This window comes from Lithobates pipiens, unplaced genomic scaffold (assembly GCF_037356315.1).
Source record: "Lithobates pipiens isolate NorthernLeopardFrog02 unplaced genomic scaffold, aLitPip1_a1.2 Scaffold_8, whole genome shotgun sequence".
NCBI lineage: Eukaryota > Metazoa > Chordata > Amphibia > Anura > Ranidae > Lithobates > Lithobates pipiens.
In genome coordinates, this window is record NW_027507903.1 from 537,264,192 (window position 1) to 537,291,230 (window position 27,039).

The window sequence follows — 27,039 nt, forward strand, 5'->3', positions numbered from 1 at the left end:
GAAATCAGCCAGTAGATGTAAATCAGTGATCAGGAAAAGGTCAGTATCAGCAGGGCAGTCAATATGGTATTTTGGCAGGCAGGAGATGTATCCAGTTATCAGGCAAAGATCATTATTAGATGGACAGGTCACTGTACAAAACAGATATGCAGGAGACAAAAATCAGTTATAAGGCAAAGGTGGGCAGGGCAGTAAGTATGTGACAATCAGCAGTCAGTAGGCATAAATGAGATGGGAGACAAGAGTCAACCTCGGCTGTACTACCTGTAAAAGGAAATATTTGGAGCAGTGGTGCTGAGAAAACATTGAAATTCTGATGTTTCTGTTCTGTGTGTTATTTTCATTCTATTCTCAATGCATATTGGCTCCGAGTTCCAGTAAGCTGCAGTGTTACATTCCTCCTCTGGATGGTGCCTGTGTGTTGTATATGCTTATTTACCCAGCTCCCTGTTATGAAACCCCAAAAGCCTTGTGATATATTCACTTACTATTCCCATTCTACCAGTAGATCACAATTGACTGGTTACCAACCATGATTTTAGACACTTTAATAAATAGGGGTCAATAAGTCAGTAAGTAATCCATGTTGAAGAGCAGTGTGTGCTGTAGGAGACTGATATTTACTCTCATTTACTATTGCACATATTACAAATTGTGAGGATTTCTTATGTGTTTATTTAAAAAAAACTGAGAAAATAAATGTGTCTGCATTGCCCATAACAACTAATCAACAAAAGTTTTAGCTTTTAAAAGGAATCAAAAAAAAAATTAAATAAATCATACTCACCTAGATGGCTGCAGCTGTCCCCCACTGCCTTTAAGACCGAGAGCGGATCGATCAAACACCAATGAATGCTCAGCTCTCAGTCCTTAGCCTGCAGAGAGCTGGGCTGTGGAGGAGGTAGGAGCAGCTGGCTCATGCTCTCAGGAATGAGAGGCGGCGCAAACTGCCGTTCCAGGAATCTGGGCAGGTCCCGATTATAAAGTCAGGATCTTTCCCGAGCCTGGACCTCTGTGATGTCAGCTGACAGCAAGCTTTAGAATAACTGCACTCCTGTGACCCACAGAAGTATAGTCAAAACCACTTTGGCCATACTTCTCCTTTAAGAGTCAGGTCTTAAAGCACATCCTAACCCAAAGACATTTGAATATATTACAGCTTACCAGTTCTTAGATGAGGAGGCTGCATACTGTAAGTGTTTTTGTTTCAGGTTTTTCTTCACCCTGTAATAAAATTAATAACACAATTCTAACCCTTGGGTGGCTATGCTAACTCCTTCTCTGTATCTATAGAGGGAGCCATGGTTGTCTTCCGGACTGGATTTCAGACATGTCTTTTTCTCTTCATCTTCTTTACACAGGTGGGTGGGGAGTAATAATTTTATGGAAGGAAGATAACATTGTTTGTACATTTAGTTCAGCTCATAGGAAGTAACAGGCACTGCATTTTGACAAGATAAACTGTCTTTTTTTGTAGTTGCTGAACATTTTTTGAAATTTAAAATGAAAATGAATGCAGCCATTACAAGGGCTAATTAGTTGCAATATATAACTTTTTTTGGGGGGGGCTAACATATGTATTAAAGTTCCACTCCGCTTATCCCCCCCCGCCTCCGGTGTCACATTTGGCACCTTTCAGGGGAGAGGGTGGAACAGTTACCTGTTTTTGACAGGTACCGTTATCCACTTCCGGAGACGGCGCTGTCTCTCGGAAGTTCGGCTCCCCCTCCACCTTCCTCCACCGCTGGGCCAATTAGAAAGAGCAGCGCTCTTCGCGCATAAGCAGTAGGAAGCTGACTGTAAAGCCAAAAGGTTTCACTGTCGGGTTCCTCTACCAGTAATGATGGTGGCTGCACCCAACAGTCGATCCAAAGATTGGCTGGGGTGCCGACATTGTGGGCTCCCTGGACAGGTAAGTGTCCATATTTTAAAAATCACCAGCTGCTGTATTTGTAGCTGCTGACTTAAAATTTTCTGTGGTGGGCTGGATCTCCATTTCAGAATAGTTTAGAAAATGAATGTAGACATAACGCTGTATGCTACTGCCATCATAGACTTTCAGTTCTTACAGGCATTATGAAATACAGGGGCGGCCCGTCCATTCAGGATGCATGAGCGCCGCCTCCCCTATCCAGCACTGCCCCCCCATTCATGCATCCCATCCCTTGCAGGATGCCGGGCGCATGAATTCTTATGGCGGGGGTGTTTTTTTGAAGCACTGATTAGAGCCAGAGGCTCTAATAGGCTTCAAAATAGGGTGGGCTCGGTGCACAGAGTGCCCTCACAGCCCACCCAGGTGTGTTAAAATAGCGAATGAATATTCGCTATTGAAACATTGATCCTCCTCCCAGCCTATTAGGAAGCGAGTCTGAGACGATTGGCTGAAAGGACAGGCGATTCCATTGGTTGCCTAGGAGAAGGGGATGAGGCGAATGGCAGAAACGAGGAGAGGACACAGGAGCCGATGCACGCTGCTCGGATGCCCGCCATCTAGGTGGGGTAAGTGCCAAATCGGCAGACAGCAAAGCTGGCGCACGGGGAGGGAATTGTGGTGCCGCCAGGGGGGTTGTTTGCTGCCCCCCCCCCCAAAAAAAACAGCCGCCACTGTATACATATAAAATACACATATACAATACAAATATTTAGGACCTGATTACATCTTCAGAACACCCTATCAGATTCAGAAGTGCAGTTGGAAGTACAGTTTGGCTCAACTTCGTTGCAGCCAAAGCATGTGAATAAATATTTTATGAGGCAGGTTGATGAACAAGCTCCATGCCAGCTGATTTAAATGGATCAAGGATACTGGTCAAAGGCAAAGACAGGTGTATGTGTTTATATACAGCACATTTCATGGTTCATTGTCTTTTACTGTAAATCTTTATATACAAGTGTAATATTTTATTACAAAAATAACAGCATAACAACAACAGGATGCAGAAAAATTGCAATGTACACATAATAACATTTCTCTGAAAATTTTATATAGATTTGAAATAATATATAACTTGCATATAGTTACTCAGTATGAAATTTTAATGTGTTTTTAGCAAAAAAATAATAACCTGTTACTCTCTTCTGTTAGACACTTGGTGGGCATAATGGAATTTGTAAATGGAGACCTTCAAGTTATCCAAGGGCTCTTTTACACTGATCCATTTTTCATGTGTTTTTGGGGTAAAAAAGCAGAAGCAAGATGCATGATGACTGTATCCTTTTAAAGTGGTTGTAAACCCTTACAACCAACTTTGACCTACAGGTAAGCCTAGATTAAGGCTTACCTGTTGGTCTAAGAAATATCTCCTCAACCTACACGGTTTAGGAGATATTTGCCGAAAGACAGGCACTGCTGTCTATGGCACATGTGCCATAGACAGTGGCGCGCAGGCGCACTGAGCGCGCCGCTGTCAACGGCGATATGCCGCGTGTGGCCGCTCTCGTGCGCATGCGCGGGAGCGACGCCACCACGGCTTCGCTGAATGACTGCGGCGGAGCAGCGAGACCCACCGAGAAGATGGATGCTCCGGACTACAGGGGACAGCGGTGACTTCGCTGGCTCCTGTGTCAGGTAAGTGACACATAATGGACTACTATGCGATGCATAGTAATCCATTATGCTTTACCTTTGCAGGGAATCAAAGAGGAAGTAAACTCATCAGGGTTTACTTCCTCTTTAAACCCTGTGGGTGTGGTACATTTTTGAAAGTACTGCATGCTGCATCTTTGGTGCACATTTCAAAAGCACGCAAAAACACATCTCCCATTTATTCCTATAGAAAACGTAGCAAAAACACCCACAGTGCATTTTTTGTGTGCGTTTCTTGAGTCGCATATCCAGGTTTCATGAATAAAGTCAGGAGTCCAGAAAACATGGCAAAAATGCATCAAATATTTGTTTTTTACAAAGTTTATTTCAATGGGCAGTGTGAAAGCAGCCTAAATTCTTCTGTGAATTGAAGCTGCTATTTTAAACACTCTGCTACTCTTTTTTTTATGGTATGAAATTGATCGGGGAACTTATAAACAAACTTTATATTTGTAGATCACTTTGTTTTGCATTTAAAGGTAAGTGGGTTTAGATGCCTTCATAGTATCTAATCTGTTCCTGGATGCAATGATTTCTATTTATTCCAAATGCAACTAACAGAATGCACCTGAACGAAAGTTTACCACAGTGTGAATTATGCCATTTTAAATCATTACATACATTTATATCTGCTTCAAAATGACCCATAAAGTTTATTTTTAGTGGGCTGTTCATTTTTATCTTGCTATTTTGGCTGGGTTTCTTATTAAAAAAAAAAACTTCATAGTATATGTCATACATTCACTAGGTATATCTTGCTAGTAATGGGTTGGACCCCCTTTTGTCTTCAAAACTGTCTTAATTCTTTATGGCATAGATCAACAAGGTGTTGGCAACATTCCTCAGAGATTTTGGTCCATATTGACACGATAGCATCACGCAGTTGCTGCAGATTTGTCAGCTGTACATCCATGATGCGACTCTCCCGTTCCACAACATCCCAAAGGATATCTCTATTGGATTAAGATCTAGTGACTGTGGTGGCCATTGGAGTACAGTGACCTCATTGTCATGTTCAAGAAACCACTTTGAAGTGATTTGAGCTTTGTGACATGGCGCATTATCCTGCTGAAAGGAGCCGTCATAAGATGGGTACACTGTAGTCATAGGGATGGACATGGTCAGCAACAATACTCAGGTTGGCCATGGCATTTAAACGATGCTCAATTTGTACTAATGGGCCCAAAGTGTGCCAAGAAAATATCCCCCACACCCTTATGCCCTGTAGACACAGTCAGACATTCCGACGACAAAATCCGTCGGATTTTATCCGATGGATTATGGCCCAAACTTGTCATGCATACAAACGGTCAGACAAAGTTGTTGGAAAATCTGAGTGTTCAGAACGAGGTGACATAACACACATACGACGGGACTATAAAGAGGCCAGTAGTCAATAGCTTTCTTGCGTGGCACTTTGCGCATCGGAATTGTCTACACACAATTGGAATTTAAACAATCAGAACATTTTAGATCCAGCTCTCAAACTTTGTGTGTCGGAAATTCTGATGGGAAAAAGTCTGATGGAGCCCACACACGATTGGATTTTCTGACAACACGATCCGATCGCTCATTTTCCGTTGAACAGTCTGAACCGTTGATACAAGGCAGGATGGATCCATGCTTTCATGTTGTTTATGCCAAATTCTGTTCCGACCATCTGAATGTTGCAGCTGAAATCGAGACTCTTGAGACTAGGCAATGATTTTTTAATCTTCTATTGTCCAATTTTGGTGAGCCTGTGAGAATTGTAGTCTCAGTTTCCTGTTCTTGGCTGACAGGAGTGCCACCAGGTGTGGTCTTCTGCTGCTGTAGTCCATCTGCTTCAAGGCTCGATATGTTGTGCGTTCAGAGATGGTTGGTTGTAACAAATGGTTATTTTAGTTATTGTTGCCTTTCTATCATCTCAAACCAGTCTGCCCATTCTCCTCTGACATTAGCAAGGCATTTTCACTTTCGCTCAGGCACATTCAGAAAAAATATAAATGAGTGCACCCAGAATCAGATTAGATACTCTGAGCACCTCTAAACCCATATATCTAGATGCAAAATAAAGTGATCTAGGAATTAGAAAGTTAAACTTCATAAACTGATTTCTCCTGCATTTAAATAAAACAGATGCAGAAGTGTGAATGAGGGCTATGAAATCAAAGACTGATCAATACAGTTTTTAGTGATACTGCAGTTTAGTAACTCCTCAGTCTGAAAGTTTTAGAAGAAAAAAAAAGATTTCAAAAGGGATGTTCTTTTTGTGAAGTGGAAGAAGTGAGGCCTAGAGGCTCCAGTCCTTTTTGCTTTGGGCTCTTGAGTTTCTGTGGACAGCTGATAACTTTTTTTTAACCACATAATATAGCCAAAGGTTTTGGCCTAGTAAAAGTTACACTTTTAATGATCCTCACATAATCAACATACACGGGCTCCTCAATGGCATGTATTCTTTGATGTTTAGGGTCAGGCAAGGCAATGCCAAAGTTGCTTACCCTTCTATGTCCTCTCCTAGGAGAAATGGTTGTCCTTTATACATAAGGATGCAATCAGGTACAACTTAAATGCATGCTGTCAGGCATTGCCAGAAGAAAGCCACTAGGACCTAGCTGTTTTATTTAATTCCAGAACTCCAGTGGAAATGCACTGCACACTTTCTTACAAAAAGAGAGAAGGAAAAAGAGCCTTGGTCAATGTGCATGATTCATGGAGCAGAAGTGGAGATTCGCCAGGTTAAAGACAGTGCCCGAATTTGCAGGAAGACAGACAGAGCACATACTGTTTTTCCATCAAGGTAAAAAGCCCAAACAGACAGATATATATTAAAAAGAAAAACATTTCCATTAGCTAAAAGTAATGGTAGGCAGGATTCAGGTAAAATTGATTAACAGACATAGGTCAGAGCTGGCTGCATTCAGGCGGAATCAGTTTAGGCTTGGTTCACATGGGATCTGACTTGTGAAACCCCAAGTAGCATGACATGTCAAATGCAATGTTTCCCTATGAGAGCCATCTTAACTGATGTACACAAGTCTCTCCAACTTTAGGAAGTTCCTGCACTACTTTGATCTGACTTGGGTTTGATTTCAGCCCTTGCACAAGCTCCTAAATAGCATCCAAGTCGGATCAAGTTGGAAGGAAGTTGCAGGGGAAGTCGTATGACTTTGCCGTCACAGCAGTGTGAACCAAGTGTTAAAGGGAAGTTCAAGCAAGAATCAAATTTAGTCAAAATTAGATTATAAGTTAAAATATGTGCTACACATACAGTGCCTTGAAAAGTATTCATACCCCTTGAAATTTTCCACATTTTGCCATGTTACTACCAAAAACATAAATTTATTTTATGTGATAGACCAACACAAAGTGGCACGTAATTGTGAAGTGGAAGGAAAATGATAAATGGTTTTCGATTTGTTTACAAATAAATACAGTATCTGAAAAGTGTGGCGTGCATTTGTATTCAGCTCTCTTTACTCCGATAGTCCTAACTAAAAATCCAATGGAACCAATTGCCTACAGAAGTCACCTAATTAGTAAATAGAGTCCACCTGTGTGTAATTTAATCTCAGTATAAATACAGCTGTTCTGTGAAGCCCTCAGAGGTTTTTTAGAGAACCTTAGTGAACAAACCGCATCATAAAGGCCAAGGAACACACCAGACAGGTCAGAGATAAAATTGTGGAGAAGTTTAAAGCAGCGTTAGGTTATAAAAAAATATCCCAATCTTTAAACATCTCAGGGACACTGTTCAATCCATCATCTGAAAATGGAAAGAGTATGGCACTGCAAACCTACCAAGACATGGCCGTCCACCTAAACTGACAAGCCGGGCAAAGAGAGCATTATCAGAGAAGCAGCCAGGAGGCCCATGGTAACTCTCGAGGAGCTGCAGAGATCCACAGCTCAGGTGGGAAAATCTGTCCACAGGACAACTATTAGTTATGCACTCCACAAATCTGGCCTTTATGGAAGAGTGGCAAGAATAAAAACATTGTTGAAAGCCATAAGAAGTCCTGTTTGCAGTTTGCAAGAAGCCATGTGGGGGACACAGCAAACATGTGGAAGAAGGTGCTCTGGTCAGATGAGACCAAAATTCAACTTTTTGGCCTTAAAGCAAAATGCTATATGTGCAGGAGAATTAACACTACACACCATCCCCACCGTGAAACATGGTGATTGCAGCATCATTTTATGGGGATGCTTTTCTTCAGCAGGGACAGGGTAGCTGGTCAGAGGTGATGGATAGAGCCAAATACAAGGCAATCTTAGAAGAACTTGTTAGAGTCTACAAAAGACTTGAGGCTGGGGTGAGGTTCACCTTCCAGCAGGACAGAGACCCTAAACATACTGCCAGAGCTACAATGGAATGGTTTAGATCAAAGCATATTCATGGGTTAGAATGGCCCAGTCAAAGTGCAGACCTAAATCCAATTGAGAATCTGTGGCAAGACTTGAAAATTGCTGTTGGCAGACACTCTCCATCCAATCTCATAAAGCTTGCACTATTTTGCAAAGATTTATTGGGTAAAAATCTCACTCTCTAGATGTGCATAGCCTGTAGAGACATACCCAAAAAAGACTTACAGCTGTAATTGCTGTGAAAAGTGGTTGGGGGGCTGAATACAAATGCACGCCACACTTTTATGATATTTTTTTTTTTAAACCATTTATCCATTTCACAATTATGTGCCACTTTGTGTTGGTCTATCACATAAAATCCCAATAAAATAAATTTATGTTTTTGGTTGTAACATGACAAAATGTGGAAAATTTCAAGAGGTATGAATATTTTTTTCAAGCTACTTTACCTAAGCTCAGAAAAATTTAAGCAAACTTTGGGGATGATACTTTAAAAATATGAAAAAGAAAAAAAGAATACACATGTAGTTAATGTTAACATCTCTTGCTCTTATTTTCTTATGTCATCTTTTAATGAATCATCCCATGCATATTTGCTGTCTGTTCATGCTTTTGTTGCTATACTCTTTTAGGCCAGCAGACATGACAGTATGTCCTGCCCAAATAGACAGTGCCATGTGAATGGATGCTGGCCATGTGAACAGAGGACTCACAGCTGCCCTCTGTGGGTGAGTGGGAGCTGCCAGTTCTTTGCAGCAGCTATTGGCCAGTTTTGCTTTTTGCTTGGAGTTACCCTTTAAACCAAAGAAAACACTGCAACTTTAATTCCAGGAGCAATAAACCTGAGAAGACAATTCACTGGTACACAAGTTGTTTGCAACATTGTACACTAACAATATTGGTTTAAACACTTTAAAATACAACAAAACAATTACTGCACAGCTAATTCTTATCCAGCACTTCAAAATCTGCATCCCTTGTGAAAATTGTACTGGAAAATTGATACCTGGAATTTGACTGGATGCTTTGTGTTATTTCTGGGGCAAGAATATATGTGAGGATCTGTAGCTGTATTTTGTGCTGATCATAAAATGCTGCTCTCATCCCTTACTCCCAGACTGATCCTAGTGCTTTCAGTGATGGAACATGGTGGGGTCTCCAAATGTATTGTCCTTCTTCGATGCTGAGGGGTGCACAATCCATCAAGAGGTGGACTATTAACAGCAGAAGTTGGTGCATGGTGGGGTAAGGCTGAAATTGGCCAGAATCCTGCCCAGCGACGGAAAAGAAAACGGCAACACCTATAAATAAAAATGAAGCAGAAATAAATGATTGTGGCATTTGAAACACTAAAACAAGTTCATTGTTGAGTTGTACACATGCATATCATTTTACATTATAGCAAACAGTCAAAAAAATGCAGAGCTCTACAAGGAAATATCCTAGGTATCAGTTGCAGTCTACAGGAGGGTGCTCAGGCTACGATGTCCTCACAACAGCACGTAATCGGCAAATTCCAATAGAAGAAGCCGACACTCCAAATACTTAGTGAATGGTTTATTAGGTACACATAAAAGGGTACAAGGGGCTAATGTTTTGGCACAACCACCTTGATCGCCTTTTACATTATTGTCTTACCCTTCAGCCAGTGGCAATGTCTGGCTGTTATAGATGCCTATACTTAGCTATTCTGAAGCTGCTCTGGTCCGGACACATGATTGGGTCCCAGCACCGGCTTCAGTGTAGTGTAGAGGAGAGGCAGCGACAACGGCTGCAGAGCCTAGGCGATGATGTCACCTATAGGCTTACTATGGGGCAGCCGTTGTTGGCTGTACCTTCTCTGCACTCAAGCTGGCGCTAGAAGCTGGTCATGTGACTGGACCAGCTTCAGAATAGGTAAGTATAGATATCTTTTATTTTACAGGGTAGATAGAATAGTCTTAAAATGGGGGCGGGAACCTTTAGGGAATATTTCTCAGGCCTCTATAATCTAACTCCATCATCATTATTGGAGGATAAGGGAGCTGGAGACGATATTATTGGGGAATATGTGCGGGAAAATGCTATTCCGACAATAGATAATGTTACTAGGGAATCTTTGGATTCTCCATTTTCGCTCGAGGAACTATTAGAAGTAATTGCTAATACTCCAACAAATAAGAGCCCAGGTCCCGACGGGTTTACATCAAAATTCTATAAGACGTTTAAAGAGCATATAGCCCCGTTTATGCTTCAAGTGTTTAATTCTATTTCTTCTATGAACCAATTTCCAATACAGACCTTGGAATCTCATATTACTTTGATCCCCAAACCAGAAAAGGATTTAACACTTTGCTCTAGTTATCGACCTATATCATTGATTGGGATAGATTTAAAGATATATGCTAAATTGATTGCACTCCGTCTTCAACCACTCCTCCCAAGCTTAATACATACGGACCAGGTAGGATTCGTTCAGAATAGAGAAGCACGCGATAACACGATCAAAACTTTTCTGTTGATGAACTATGCACAAAGGGCTAAAATTCCAGTATGCCTTCTTTCAGTTGATGCAGAAAAGGCATTTGATCGGGTGGGATGGCCCTTTCTTAAACACTCTTTAATGCAAATAGGATTGGGGTTGAATATATTGCATAAGATCATGGCACTTTATACTAAACCGGCAGCCAGAATAAAAATTAATGGTTCATTGACAACAAGTTTTAATATACAAAATGGTACCCGCCAGGGATGCCCGTTATCCCCTCTACTTTATGTTATAGTAATGGAATATTTAGCGACGGCTATTAGACGGAACCCCTCTATTTCTGGTGTACAGATAAAACAGAAGGAAATAAAAATGGCTTTGTTTGCTGATGATTTACTACTTTATATCACTAATCCACACATTGCAATTCCCTCTGTGTTAGCTGAATTCCAGCGGTTTGGAAAATTGAGCAATTTTAAAGTAAATGTATCAAAATCAGAAATTCTCAACGTGTCGCTCGTACCCGAACAGGTTGCAAGGTTGAGAGCCAATTTTATGTTTAGGATTTGCCCTGTAGCTGTAAAATATTTAGGTGTTAAAATCACCCCGGACTCAAAGTATTTATACTCAATGAACTATGTTCCTCTTCTGCAACGTACCCTACAAGATCTAAAAAAATATGATGTTAAGCAATATTCATGGTTTGGGAGGATTAATATACTGAAAATGGATATAATACCGCGGTTTCTGTATTTTTTTCAAACTATCCCAATTAGTGTCCCTCGATCATTTTTCTCCACTCTGCAATCGGCTTTTACAAAATGTATTTGGGGACATAAAAAACCAAGATTACAAAAGAAATTATTATTATTACCTAAAACGAAGGGAGGTGCGGGTGCACCTGATCTATATTATTATTATGTTTCGGCTGTTTTGACTAGACTGGTGGACTGGTTTTATTGCTCGGAAACCAAACAATGGGTAAAAATAGAACAAGGGTTAAATCAACTGGATTTAAAGGTGTTACCATGGTTAGATCTGTCTGATAGCAATTTAAATCAGGAGTTGAAAGAGTCTATGCCCTCCCTCACATCCCATGTGCTGAATATATGGGGAAAAACAGCTATAAAATTGGAACTTTCCTCCTATGAAGGACCTATGACACCTTTATTTGGCAACCCTTTCTTTCCACCGGCATTAAATAGGACAAGTTTTCTTATATGGAATAGGGAATCCCATTATAGATTGAGCAATATTCTAAGCCAGGGGACAATTCCGTCTTTATTAAATCTATTCTCTACACAGCGACCATCACCTATGCAAATGTTGGAGTTTTGGCAGTTGCGGTCATTTTGGTATACAATTCATTCAAATAAGTCTCTGGGTAGAGATTTAACAGAACTTGAAACCCTCTTGACACAAGATCAGAAACCAAAGCATGTTATATCAATACTGTATAAGATGTTTATCATTAAAAATCACCCGGAGCCCCCAGAATATATAAACAAATGGGTTAATGAGATCAACGCTCAGATTACGGTCGGGGAATGGGAGAAGGCATTTAGTTTCACTCACTGTTTATCACTGTCGATTAAAGCACAAGAGACGAATTATAAATTGCTCTCAAGATGGTATTGGAGCCCAGTGACACTCCATCGTATATACCCAGAAAAATCAGATATATGTTGGCGGTGCCATAGAGACAAGGGTACATTGCTCCACATCTGGTGGGAATGCCCCCTAATTTTCAGATTTTGGGAAAAGCTTATGCAATTATATACAACAATCACTGGGGAGGTAATTCCAAATACACCACAAGTCACCCTTGTTTCTATGTTACCAAGAACATATAAAAACGTTAAAAAGAATCTTCTGGGATACTGGTTGACGGCGGCAAGAACTGTGATACCGCGGCATTGGCGATCATCCCAATCCCCTACGATAAACGAATGGGCTTTAGAAATGGATAACATAGAGAGAATGGAGATACTCTTAGCTCAAGAATTAGATACATATGAAAGGTGTCTCTTGGTCTGGACTCCCTGGAGTCAGCATAGGAAATTGGTAAAGGACTGAGGAATTAGGAGGGAAGAGGGGGGAGGGAGGGACTTGTGGAGGAGAGAGGAGTGAGAAGTGGAGGAGGGGGAGAAACCAGATATATATTCTTCCCCTTTTCCTCCTTTTTGTGTTTTTTTTTTTTCTCTTTGGAGGGAGGGAGGGAGGGAAGAGGAAATAAAATAATAAATGTGATTATTATATATGTAAGCAATATATAATCATATGTATGAAATTGCTTAATTATGTATAATGTTTTATAATAATTGAAAATAAAAACAGAATTGGAATAAAATGGGGGCGGGAGCAGATGTAGCCTTATGCTGCGTACACACAACCGGACTTTTCGACGGACTAGGTCCGACGGTCTTCCCGACGGACTTTCGGCGGAGTTTCGACTGACTTTTCCGAATGAACGGACTTGGCCACCCACAATCACACCAAAGTCCGACGGATTCAAACGTGATGACATACGACTGGACTAGAATAAGGAAGTTCATAGCCAGCAGCCAATAGCTGCCCTAGCGTCAGTTTTCATCCGTCGGACTAACATACACACGAGCGGATTTCTCGATAGGAACTGGGTCCGGCGGAGTTCCGTCAAAAAAATTTGAAACATGTTCCATTTCTAAAGTTCGTAAGATTTTTCGACAGCAAAGGTCCGATGGACCCCACACACGATCGAATTGCCCGACAGATTCGCTCTGTCAGACCTTTGCTGTCGAAAAGTCTGGTTGTGTGTACGTGGCATTAGTTATAATTGTACTGGGATCACACTTCAAATGAAAGAAAAGAAAGTGTTAAAAAAAAGTTCCAACCATAATAGATGTTCTGGATAAAATCTACATTTACTGTCAAATGTTCACAAGTGAATGCAATTTTATTCCATTTCTTTAGTGAACCTGTGAAAAAGGCACCATTACCCTAACTTATGTTGTTGCCAATCCAACTTGATCTTATCCTAATGTTATGCTAACAATTTATGCAAACAAATTTTTATTTTCCCATGTGCATCGCAATGTAGCATTGAGTTCGGAATAAAGCCTCTTCTAAAGAAAAAATGCTAATGTTTACTTTGAGCTTTACCACTCTGCTCCACTATGTAAAATTCACACCCATGTGGTATATTTTTAATAAGTAGACCTTGTTGGTTATATTGTGGGATAAATATCTGGGGATATGCAAATTACTTAAAAGATGCTTTGGGAAAAAAAAATAAAAAATCACAAGAAAATTCTTTTTTTCCAAACTGCATAGTAAATAAAAATCTATGTATTTAAATCTGCTACCAAATCAAATCCCTATCTGTCCTAAATAAAGCAATATATAGCATACAAATGCAAAATTGGAATATCATCAAAAAGTTAATTTATTTCAGCAATTCAATTCAAAAAGTTAAACTCTTATATTCTATAGATTCATTACACACAGAGAGATTATATTTCAAGAATTTCTTTATTTTCATTTTGATGATTATGGCTTACCGTTAGAGAAAACCCAAAATTCAGTATCTCAGAAAATTTGAATATTACATAGCACCAAAAAAAAAAAAAGGATTTTTAATACAGAAATGTTGCTTACTGAACAGTATGTCCATGTACAGTATAGTATGCACTTAATATTTGGTCAGGGCTCCTTTTGCATGAATTATTGCATTAATGCGCCGTGGCATGGAGGTGATCAGCCTGTGGCACTGCTGAGGTGTTAAAGTGCAACTAACCCCCCCTATCATTTTCAGCCAAGGAAGCTGACATCTTTGCCTCTGTTTAATCTACAACTGCCATGATGCTGCACATGTAATCAGTTATAACACCAAGCATTGGATGGTTTGACAGTTTGGTTGAGAGCACAATAGGAGTGTTACATTTCCGGCACGTGCTGGAAACGAAACTGTTTTTTGAAACTGGTAAATGGATGGGTTTACTTCTGCTTTAAGGAAGCCCAGGTTGCTTTGATAGCAGCCTTCAGCTCGTCTGCATTGTTGGGGCTTGTGTCTCTCATCTTCCTCTTGACAATACTCTACAGATTCTATGGGGTTTAGGTCAAGCGAGTTTGCTGGCCAATCAAGCACAGTAATACCGTGATCATTAAACCTGGTATTGGTACTTTTGGTAGTGTGGCCAGGTGCCAAGTTGTGCTGGAAAATGAAATCAGCATCTCCGTAAAGCTAGTCAGCAGAGGGAAGCATGAAATGCTCTTGAATTTCCTGATAGAGGGCTGCGCTGACTTTGGACTTGATAAAACAAAGTATACCAAACACCAGCAGATGACATAGCTCCCCAAATCTTCACAGACTGTGGAAACTTCACCCTGGACCTCATGCAACTTGGATTCTGTGCCTCTCCACTCTTCCTCCAGACTCGGGGAGCCTGATTTCCAAATGAAATGCAAAATTATCTGTCATCTGAAAAGAAGACTTTGGACCACCAAACAGTCCAGTCCTTTTTCTCCTTAGCCTAGGTAAGACGCTTCTGACGTTGTCTCCGGTTCAGAAGTGGCTTGACACAAGGAATGCGACAGTTGTAGCTCATGTCCTGGATACGTCTATGTGTGACGACTCTTGAAGTACTGACACCAGCCGTAGTCCACACCTTGTGAATCTCCCCAAAATCCTTGAATCTCCTTTGCTTCACAATCCTCTTAAGGCTGCGGTTATCCTTGTTGCTTGTGCACCTTTTTCTACCACACCTTTTTCTTCCACTCAACTTACCATTAAAATGCTTGGATACAGCACTCTGTGATCAGCCAACTTCTTTAGCAATGACTTTTTGTGACTTACCCTCCTTGTGGAGGATGTCAACTACTGTCTTCTGGACAACTGTCATCACCAATCTTACCCATGATTGAATAACCCACTGAACCAGACTAATAGACCATTTAGGGGCTCAGGAAACCTTTACAGGTGATTTTAGTTCATTATAAAGCATGCTTGTTATATTGTACTCACTGTGGAACCTAAGGGGTTAAACCCCTGCATTGTGTAAAAAGGCTGCTTGATCCTGTCTTCTCAAATCCTCCCCTTCTTTTACTGTCCCCAATCCATCTCCTGATGCAGAATGCAGTGCAGAATCTTGAGGGCACATGCTCAGTTTGGTGTGTATTGCTAGAGAGTTTTTTTTGGGGGGGGGAGGGGAAGGAAGGGTGCATGTGATCCGCACTGTCCAGACAAAGGGTCAGGGATCATGCAGCTTCGTTGGACAGTCAGAGGAAAATGAAAACTCATCCTACAAGCTTTAACCAGTGCTTGGCTGGACACTAATAGAAGTCACAAGACTGCTATAACTGCTGATTATAAAACACAGTTTATATTTACTAAAATAATTGCATTTCCATTTACTGAGACCAGATAGAGTGAATGCATAGTCCTGGGTTTAGTAACACTTTAAAGTCTCATTTACAGCCAATTAAATTATAACTGGCATCACAGTACAAGTATGTTTGTCATGGTAAACACCCCTGCCTCAACTGAAATCTGTTACCGTGGCCTAAACTAAAAGGAGGTATAGGATTTCCTCACCCAGCGCTATACTACACAGCAGTCCAGATGACTAGAGTAGTGGACTCGTGCAGACACCAGACTCTTAAACTTTGGGTCATGTTGGAACAAGGCGGTGGACGCACCACTTGTTGGGCTGCCATGGGCAGGTAAACAATATGTATCTCACCTTACAAGCCACCCACTAATAGGCCCTGTCTTAGCTGAAATAGGTAGATTTTTTAAATTGGCCTCATTGGAGAGCTTCCCCTCACCTATGTCGCCAATGATAGGACATCTGAGATTTCTACCCAGACTCGCTGGTCCATACTTCAGCTCATTATCACCTCAAGGCCCAATGCACACCTCTCAATTCCTGTGTACCGATGGCTGCCTTGCAGCAAGGATTTTGTTCCCCAATTCATCCACCTCTCTGCTGCCTCAATGGAGGGAACTCCAGTTGTCCCATTTCTTGCAATCTTTGCCAAAACATACATTGTTCCCAGGAGAATTGCATGCATTTGAAGAGCTATATCTAGGAAGGGACCCGATCCGAGGATCTCTTTCTACTTCTTACAAATACCTTCTGGAACTTCATGCTTGTTCCGACCCGTCCCCCTTGTTAAATGGGAAATGGAACAGGGGGTGATATTCTCTGGCCCACAAACTGAGCTTATACTCTTTTTTTTGTACATAAATCATTCCCGTGTAGCAAATACCAGGAAACCACATACAAGTTAATGACACGTTGGTATAGAACTCCATCGGTCCTTGCCAAGTTGTTTCCTGAACAGAGTGATAGATGCTGGCGATGTCTGAAGGCACTCTCTTACACATTTTCTGGGAGTGTCCTAAGCTTTGCACTTTCTGGCAACCTGTGCTATGACTTATCTACAAATTTACCAACATTTCCCTAAAGGATGACCCAGCTGCAATACTGCCTTATCTCACAGCGCTATCCAAGAAATATTCACAAATATTTGCTTAAGCACCTGCTAAACGCAACGCAAGCTTGCATCCCTGGTATGTGGAAACAACAATCTGCCCCGACAGTTACACAATGGCTCGCAAGGCTGAATGATATCGAGCAACTGGAAGACCTTACCTCGGCCCTCCGTGACAAAACCGAAAAGCATAAGACCAGATGGTTCTATTGGAATCTCTTTTGCTTCTTTAAAGAATACTTGCAATACGTCTGATCCAAACAATGTCTGAGCCTGTGCTCTTCATTGAGTCATGGCCCAGACCTACTTTACTCTGACTCCCCCAGCGGTGGGTGACCTTCTCTTACCCCTTCCCCCCTCCTCCTCTTTATTCCCGCTTCTCCCCTCTGCTTTCATTTTCCTATTCTTTCTCTGTATTATACCAACAGAAACACTTTTGGATATACTCAGATTAAAACACTTATCGCCTTATCTGACTTTTGTATCTAGATAGACTGGGCATTGAGGTTTCCCAGAAATAGGTTCCTGAGGGGCGTGGCCTGGCGATGTGCTAGAGCAGACGTGTGCTCTGTGAGCTCCGGGGCCGACATCGATAAAACTGCATAAAATCATCCAATAAGTCCTCGTTTTCCTGCCTGGACGATGGGCCGGCGGACGGGCAAGTCTCTGCCCAAGAAAGGTGCCTCAACGGGGTCGATCAAGCGGTTCCTCTCCGTGGAACCGGACGATGCGGAGGAGCAGGATGACCTAGGCCGCAAGCCGCGTGGTGGAGTGGACCTCGCCTCCCGCGATGGGCCGGACCGGAGGTCGCGCTCGCCCGAGTCTTCTGCGGGCTCGGACGATGAAGTGGATCAGCATTCTTCCGCCGGAGCGGCACCGAGGGTGAGCGGCCTACCTACCACTTCTGACCTGGCCTCTATGCTACTGAACCTCGAGCGGGTCATTAAGAAGGAGGTCTCCGCAGTCCGATCGGATCTCTCCCAAGTGTTGTTACGAGTCGAAGAATCGGAGCAACGTCTAGACCGACTTGCGAATGCTATTCGGTCCTTGCAGGCGACTACACGTCAACTTGCCATTTCGCATCGAACGACCGTTTACAAGCTCGAAGACCAAGAGAATCGCAACAGACGTAATAACGTTCGGATCCGGGGTCTCCCCGAAGCGACTGGGGACGACGACCTTTTACCGTCCGTCAGAGGCATTTTTAACAGTCTTCTGGGCTGAGCTGCTGATGCCCCCTTGAAGATTGATCGGGTGCACAGGGCGCTCAGACCCCGCAATTTTACTACGGACATCCCACGGGACGTCATCTGCCGGGTCCATCATTACCCCGAAAAGGAGCTGATTATGCAGAAGGCTAGGGGAGCTACACTGTTTGATTTTGATGGGGCGCTGTTATCCTTTTTCCCGGATCTGGCGAAGGAAACCTTGGATCGACGCAGGGCCCTGCGTCCCCTCACGGAACTGCTTCGGGCGGCATCCATTAAATATAAGTGGGGCTTCCCTGCTGCCCTGATCGCTTCTAGGGATGGCAAAACCGCAATACTTCGCTTCCCGGAGGATCTGCCCAAATTCTGCAATGATATGAATGTTACTGTCCCGGAACTGCCTGGCTGGCAGGATGGCATTCCGCCCCTGCCCGCCGGGGCCGACCAAGGTTGGCAGAGAGTGAGCCGCGCCCGCCGCACTTCTGCACCTGATTACCGCCCTTGAAACGGCAATATGCCCTACAGCTTGCTTCCCTGTTCTGGATGATTACTTGCACTTGTGGGGCATACCGCCTGAACGAGGTCGTGAGGGCTTCCATACCATGGTTGTACGTGGATGTCGACTGCTTCTGGCGGCAACTGGAACTTGCGAGGCCGTGGGTGGCTCACCCTTGGCCGTGTGGCTCACATCCTGGCACCGCCTTGGGGGCCCCTGCCCGAGAGTGGACATTGCTATTTTTTCTTTTTTCTTTTTTGTTCTGGGTCCTCTGATGGTGTTGCCTGTGTTTTCATATGTTTCATTTAATGGCGTTTCACTTCTCCCTCTCCCTCCCCTTGCCTTTTGAACGTGATTGGCTTGCGGTATCCCCCCTATATACCTTACCGCCCTAGCTTCATATTCATATTGTTCTATACAGGCGTTTTACTGTCCTATGTACTGGATGATGTGATTTCTATATTTTTATGTTTTGGTGTCGGCACCGGGCCGCGGGGCGCTGCTTCGGACCTTTAAGGTGTGGTTTGCGCCCGGTCGCCCGAGTCCCGTCCCCTCCTTTTTGAGCGGGGGCTGCCCAGCGCGGGGCCCTGGCGTCCGTACCCCTGTTGGGGTGGGGGGCGCGGGGGCCCTGTGGCGGTCGCGTGGCCCGCTCGCGCACGGCATGGAAATGCGTGCACTACTAGCTGCTATCAGACAGCATTTTTTCTGGTTCATTTTGTTTTTCCCACTACGGTGGGGTCTTTCATTTTCTTGTTTCCTTCTCTTCTCTTTTCCTCCTTTCTTTCCCCTCTCTTGTCTACTGCCTGCACCTCCTCTGATCCCCTCCCCCCTATTTAGCGGCGGTCCGCCTCTGTGTTGCATTGGTAATGTTATGGTGTTCGCGGTTCCTCCTCCTGAGACCCCATGGCTACTGTGAACCTTATATCTTTTAATATACGGGGCCTTCATGCCCCGGGGAAGAGACACAACTTATATAGGGAGCTGGACCGTTTGCGGGGGGACGTGGTCTTCCTCCAGGAGACCAACCTCACGCAGACGACCCTGGTTAGATTACACTCACCGAAGTACCCCACGTGGTACTACAGCCTCTCCGACATTTCTAAAGCAAAAGGTGTGGCCATTGGGATTCGTAGGGGAACCGCGTTCACATTTGAGGATATGTTGAGTGATCCTGCGGTACGTTTTCTGTTTCTCCGGGGCACCCTGGGCAGCATGCAGTGTACTTTGGCCACTTTGTATTCCCCTAACAAAAACCAAGCGAGTTTTCTTGCCTCCACACTCAGCTCCTTGCGGAGTTTTGCCCGTGGATGCATCCTACTAGCGGGCGACTTTAATGTTCCCCTGGAACCTACTTTAGACACCTCTAGGGGTGGTTCCTCGCTATCCAGCAGAGGATTGAGGTTTATACGCTCTCGACTCCATGACCTGCAGCTGATGGATGTCTGGAGAATTAATCACCCGCAGGAAAGGGACTTTACATACTATTCCTCCGTACACCAAACATATTCTAGAATTGATCTGTGTTTCATTGATCATCATCACCTACCGCTCATAGTGAAGTCAAGCATTGACTCCTCCCCCTTGTCCGATCACGCACCGATCTCCTTAACCATCAAAGTAGAGTCCATACCCCTGAAATCCACTAATTGGAAATTGAACGAGGACCTGATAGCAGAGGAGGCAGATAAAAAGGTGATGGGTGACAATTTAGAGTTTTATTTTAAGACTAATGTAAGTCCTGACGTCTCACCGGGAGTGTTATAGGAGGCCCACAAGGTGTATATTAGGGGTAAGTTCATGGAATTGGGATCTAGGAAAAAGAGGGAGCGCATGCTACACCAGTCTACCCTGTTGCGTGACATTGCAGACTTAGAACGCCAGCATAAACTGAACCAGACTCCGGCCCTTTTCCACGCCCTGACTGAGAAACGGGAGACCCTAAAGTCCCTCCTTCATTTGGACCAAAAGCGACGATCTCGGATAGTAGCTCACCGATTTTATGAGTGGGGGGATAAACCCAGTAGGTTGTTGGCCAACTCTGTGCGACAGCGTAAAAATGCGGCGTTTATTGCTAAAGTTAAGACCCCCTCGGGAGACCTGGTGTTTGATACCCCCCGTATAGCCCGGACATTCAGGGACTTTTATCAACGTCTGTATCAGGTGCACCAGGACGTCCAAGATAGAGACACACGGGGACGCCTTATTAGGGACTATCTGGCCCGTGCCGCCCTCCCGACGCTCTCCGTGGAGGTTTTGGCTTCCTTGGAGGGTGAGTTTACGGCCGCGGAGCTTCTGGGCGCCATGAAGAGTATGGCCTGTGGTAGGGCCCCGGGACCGGACGGCCTCACGGTGTCTTATTATCGAGCGTACGCTGACATACTGCTTCCTTACTTGACCAATTACGCTAACGTGACCTCGACCGGCGGAGACCTTCGCCCGGAGACCACTCATGCCTACATCACTGTATTACCCAAGGCGGGCAAGGACCCTAGTGACTGCGCGAGCTACCGTCCTATCTCGCTCTTGAATATTGACGCGAAGATTTATGCTAAAGCTATAGCGAACAGGCTGCTCCCCTTGATACCACAATGGATCTCGCGGGATCAGACGGGATTCATCCCTGGGAGGGAGGCGCGGGATAACTCTCTTCGCACACTTTCACTGATGGCATATGTGCGGCGGACTTCCCAGCCCACCCTGTTACTCTCCACGGATGCTGAAAAGGCGTTTGACAGGGTGGACTGGGACTACCTTATGGCTACGCTGGCGCACCTAGGCATTGGTCCCTCTTTGCGCTCTAAAATATCGGCGTTATATCACCGCCCCACTGCTCAGATACGGATTAATGGCACCCTTAGTGACCCCTTCACCTTATACAATGGCACCCGCCAGGGATGCCCACTCTCGCCAATTTTATTTGCGATCTCCCTGGAACCCTTTCTCTCCCTTATCAGGCAAAACCCGAGTATACATGGCATATCAATAGGTAAGACGGAACACAAATACGCGGCTTACGCTGATGATATATTGTTTTATGTACAACAACCATTGATCACCCTCCCCAATCTTATGTCTGAGTTTTCGGCCTATGGCTCGGTCTCGAATTTTAAAATTAATATGTCCAAATCGGAACTGTTAAACATCTCTGTCCCTGCCAGACAGGTGTCTCACCTGAAACGGAACTATCCCTTTACTTGGCAGCTGAGCTCCATGAAATATTTAGGCATCCAACTTACGCCCTCCCTATCGTCCCTTTTCCGAGCTAACTTTCTACCCCTGCTCAACACACTTAGGTCTGATATCCAGAAATGGTCCCAGCTACGACAGTCTTGGTTGGGCAGAATTGGGCTGGTTAAGATGAATTTGCTGCCCAGGGTGCTCTTCATGCTTCAGATGGTCCCGTTTGGGATACCGGTGGGATTTTTTACAATCTTGACATCTTTGGTATATCGATACATATGGAATAGGAAAAGACCCAGACTGCCTAGATCTCTCCTCACCCGTCCTAAATGTAAGGGTGGCTTAGCAGTGCCAGACTTTAAACTTTATTATAGATCCATTGTGCTGACTAGGCTTTCTGATTTGAAATATTGCAAAGACACGAAACTCTGGGTGACTTTAGAAACTGACCTAAGTGGCGCTGAACCTTCCACACTGATGTGGATCCCGAGGAAATTCCGGACTCTTTTGCCTACCACGTCACCGCTAACGCACTCATCCTTGATGGTATGGGACTCTATCTGTAGGACGCATGGCTGGTTGTATAACTCCCCCCTGATGCCCTTGGTGGGTCACAATTTCTTCCCACCGGGTAACATGGACCCTCAGATTCATCCGTGGCGGCTGGGCAATATCGTCTACCTACATCAATTCGCCGGCCCCTCCGGCGTTTTGTCACTTTCTTCCATCATGGGTGATTCCCCCATATCCTATATGGACCGCTGGAAACATCATCAACTGTTGAACTTTGTTCGCTTGCTCCCAAAACCCTTGCGCTCCTCGGCGGAGCTTACACCTGTGGAAACCGCATTTGCCGACCCTAGCCCGACTGAGAGGCCGGTTTCGTACTTTTATCAAGCACTGCTGTCCCTCATCTCTACTGGTACTCCCACATTCCTACGGTACTGGGAAAGGGAACTGCATACGGATCTCTCACCGTCCCAGAAATCACAAAGCTTAACCCTGGCTCATACATCCTCCGGATCCTCTAAAGCATCAGAAATGGCGTATAAACTTTTGACCAGATGGCACTACACGCCTGTTGTATTACACAGGTTTTCTCCTCAGTCCTCCCCACTGTGTTGGCGGGAGTGTGGAGAGGAAGCCACTCATGCTCATATTTGGTGGTACTGCCCGAGGATCCGCGCATTCTGGCTGGCGATTCTATATTGGATTAAAGAGATCCAGGGTTGGGAAGTCCCTAACGACCCGTGGTATGTTCTGTTCCACTGCACGGGGAAGCCGACGGGCCCTTATAAAAGGTCGATTACACCACACCTTCTAAATGCCGCCAAAACCCTCATCCCACAGTTTTGGAAACTGAGGAAGATCCCCACGTTCCGGCGTTGGTTACTCAACGTGGATAACACCTATTACATGGAGGACATGACTCTCTCCCTCCGGGGTAAATCTGAGCTGGCGACGAAGATCTGGGCCTGTTGGGTTGCCTTTAAATATTCCTCTAGTTATGCAGCCATAATGTCTCAACCAATGTGATGTGATCATAACTCTCTTGCTCTTACGGTTTCTACTGTAATTTTGGAGTTGTATATCAGAGGTGGACCTGCCTTCCTTCCCCCCCCCCCCGCTCCCACATCCCCCCTTATTTCTCTACATCTCTTTCTTCCTTTTTGACTTTTCTTTACTCTTTCTCTATCTCTGTCTATTGTATTCTCTCTTTAATAATGGAAGAGAGGGGTGTATTTGTATTACTGCGGAGGTTGTTCGTTCCAGCAGCGGTGATTTATACCTCTGGTGGCTAGACCCTCGTGGGCAGTAGATTGCTCTGATCCATAGTAACTAACGATGTAATAACATTGCCCCCGGTATTGGTTTATGTATTGATTGATATGCTATTGTACATGCTTCTCTTCTTCAATAAACATTAATTAAAAAAAAAAAAAAAAAAAAAAGAAATAGGTTCCTATTTTGCAACATATCCTAAACTCCCGGAGACCTAACTTCACTTTCAACTGAAAATCTACCTTAAAAATGTTTCAAAACAATTGTCAGACTTGTTTATACAGTTATGTATTCTTTTATTAACTGATGCAAATCCTCTAAATAGAAAAATAAAAACTAGTGCAAAGAAAAAAGTTGATTTTATTTTTAGGGCTGAAGCCGCGTACACACGAGCGGATTGTATGGCCAACTTAGTCCGTCATACAATCCGACGGACAGTCCGTCATACAATCCGACGGACAGTCCGTCATACTTTCCACTGAACGGACTTGACCACACATGGATAGTCAAACAGTCCGCCGAAAGCTTGCGCGATGACGTACAGCACGTACGACGGGACTAGAAATAGGAAGTCCAAGACACAGCAAAGCACCCTTTGGGCTCCTTCTGCTGACTTTGCGTTAGTAGAAGTTTGGTTAGAGACGATTCGCGCTTTTCAGACTTCAGCTTAATTTGTCCGTTTTCTGCGGCGCAGTCTACCTGTGAAGTTTGTATCTGTCTTTCGGTACGCGTGGATCAGTTGGTACCTGTTGTTAGGCGCTTCTGGTCCGCTCGTTTCTGGGTTTCAGGTCGTTCTTCATAGGTCTGGCTGTTCTTCAGTGCGTTCAGTTGAGCTTGTTTGTCCAGCCGACCGTTTCAAAGCCATGGAGAGTGGACGTACTCGTGAACGAGTTTGTGCTATATTGGGGCTTGGTGTTGGGGTTAATACTTTGACCCGAGCCCAGTCTGTGAACAGGGTGAGGAGGAGTTCATGGACAAAGAATTGGTTGCGCCAGCGTGACCAATTCTCGCATATGCCTTTACTCCGTGAGATCCGTGAGAATAATCCTGATGATTTCAGGAATTATCTCAGGATGACGGACCCTGTTTTTCACCGTCTGCTGGCTTTGCTGACCCCTTATATCAGCAGGCAGGATACCTGCATGCGGCAAGCCATCACTCCGGAGCAGAGGCTCGTCGCCACGTTGCTCTACTTGGCGACAGGGAGAAGCCTTCAGGACCTCAAGTTCTCTACAGGCATCTCCCCCCAGGCTCTGGGGATCATTATTCCAGAGACCTGTTCTGCCATTATTCGGGTCCTGCAGAAGGAATATATGAAGGTAAGTTTGTTCTTTTAATATTGCATTATATGCATTGTATGTTTGTATTAATTTCATCATGACTTTTAATATCCATGACAGGAATATGCTGTGAATGTCCCCTTTATATGAATGCATGCATTTATTTTTTTTATTTTTTTTGATGTATTTTTTTTTGTGTCATTTTTTTAGAGCTTTTTACCTTTTTGTGTCCCACGTGCATATTTGCTTTCACTAACGTCCCCAGCATGCAATCCTGGGCCCCTATACACCCACAGCCGAGACTGTTTTTCTCTAATTCATATTGTCAGCTCCATTGTACTGTTTTACTGCCCCCCCCACCCTTTGTATACTCTTTGTATACACCCTTTGTGTGTATGTATATATATATATATATATATATATATATATATATAGGGATTGTATACTCATGAATTAGTCCCCCACCCCACTCAAATTGGTTGCAGGGATTGTATACTCATTAATTAGGCCCCCACCCCACTCAAATTGGTTGCAGGGATTGTATACTCATTAATTAGGCCCCCACCCCACTCAAATTGGTTGCAGGGATTGTATACTCATTAATTAGGCCCCCACCCCACTCAAATTGGTTGCAGGGATTGTATACTCATTAATTAGGCCCCCACCCACTCAAATTGGTTGCAGGGATTGTATACTCATTAATTAGTCCCCCACCCCACTCAAATTGGTTGCAGGGATTGTATACTCATTAATTAGGCCCCCACCCCACTCAAATTGGTTGCAGGGATTGTATACTCATTAATTAGGCCCCCACCCCACTCAAATTGGTTGCAGGGATTGTATACTCATTAATTAGTCCCCCACCCCACTCAAATTGGTTGCAGGGATTGTATACTCATTAATTAGGCCCCCACCCCACTCAAATTGGTTGAAGGGATTGTATACTCATTAATTAGGCCCCCACCCCACTCAAATTGGTTGCAGGGATTGTATACTCATTAATTAGTCCCCCACCCCACTCAAATTGGTTGCAGGGATTGTATACTCATTAATTAGGCCCCCACCCCACTCAAATTGGTTGCAGGGATTGTATACTCATTAATTAGGCCCCCACCCCACTCAAATTGGTTGCAGGGATTGTATACTCATTAATTAGGCCCCCACCCCACTCACCCACCTAACTTATGTCCCCTGGTCCATCAGAGGGCTGAGTAATATGTGAATTGGGCCGTCTTTTTTTTTTTTTTGCTGAAATTTTTTTTCAATATTTCTGTTTAACTGTTGTTCCAAAATGTTTTTGAGTTTTCTTTGTTATGAATTGTTTGGATTTAATGACTAATTTTTTTTTTTCCTGTGTTTGACTCCCCAGTTTCCATCCACGCCACAGGAATGGCAGACTGTGGCTTCCCAATTCGCTGCCCGTTGGGACTTTCCCAACTGTGGAGGGGCGATCGACGGGAAACATGTGAGGATTGTGCCCCCACCCCATTCGGGGTCCTACTATTGGAATTATAAGGGGTTCCATAGTGTGGTGTTAATGGCGGTGGTGTCAGCACAATGTGACTTTCTCTATGTGGATGTGGGGAAGAACGGCCGGATGTCTGACGGAGGAGTGTTTAGGCAGACCGAGTTCTGCCACCGTCTCATCACTGGTGGCCTGGACTTGCCACCAGATGCCGATAATGTGGAGGGTCTACCTTTTGTTTTTATTGCTGATGAAGCGTTCGGTCTGAGTGACCATCTGATGAAACCCTTCCCCCAAAGGACCCTCACCCCGGAGAGGAGTGTTTTTAATTACCGGCTGGCCAGAGCAAGAAGGGTTGTGGAGAATGCCTTTGGTATTATGGCCAGCCCGTTCCGTCTGTTTATGACAGCAATCAACTTAGCAGAGTATAAACTGAACTATGTAATTCTTTGCTGCTGCATTTTGCACAATTTTTTACGCAAACTTTCTGGAAACCAGTACCTGCAACCAATTGGGCCTGAGGCCGGACTAATATTACCTGAACTCACAGGGCTGGATCATGCCCATCCTGGCTTAGCCCCCCAAACAGCACGTGAGGTGCGTGACCGGTATGTCACCTATTTTAATGGTAGGGGGGCTATTCCAATGCCAGCTGACCAATAAAAATTTCTTTTTGTTTAAATATGTATTGTCTGATCAAATTTTTAAGTTTGGTTCTTGTTTGCTTTTCACGGTGCTTGTCTCCTACATTCTCCTA

General features: G+C 44.0%; 1 protein-coding gene across 1 annotated transcript in view; it reads right to left on the reverse strand.

Moving 5' to 3' along the window:
- Positions 1-5,177: 5,177 nt before the first annotated feature.
- Positions 5,178-27,039, reverse strand: part of LOC143960761 (melanin-concentrating hormone receptor 1-like) — a 67,242-nt gene continuing 45,380 nt past the window's right edge. Inside the window, exon 4 of the mRNA XM_077469636.1 lies at positions 5,178-9,231. Within this exon, the coding sequence (XP_077325762.1) occupies positions 9,015-9,231 (217 nt within the window). The 3' untranslated portion in view covers positions 5,178-9,014. The remainder of the gene's footprint in view (positions 9,232-27,039) is intronic.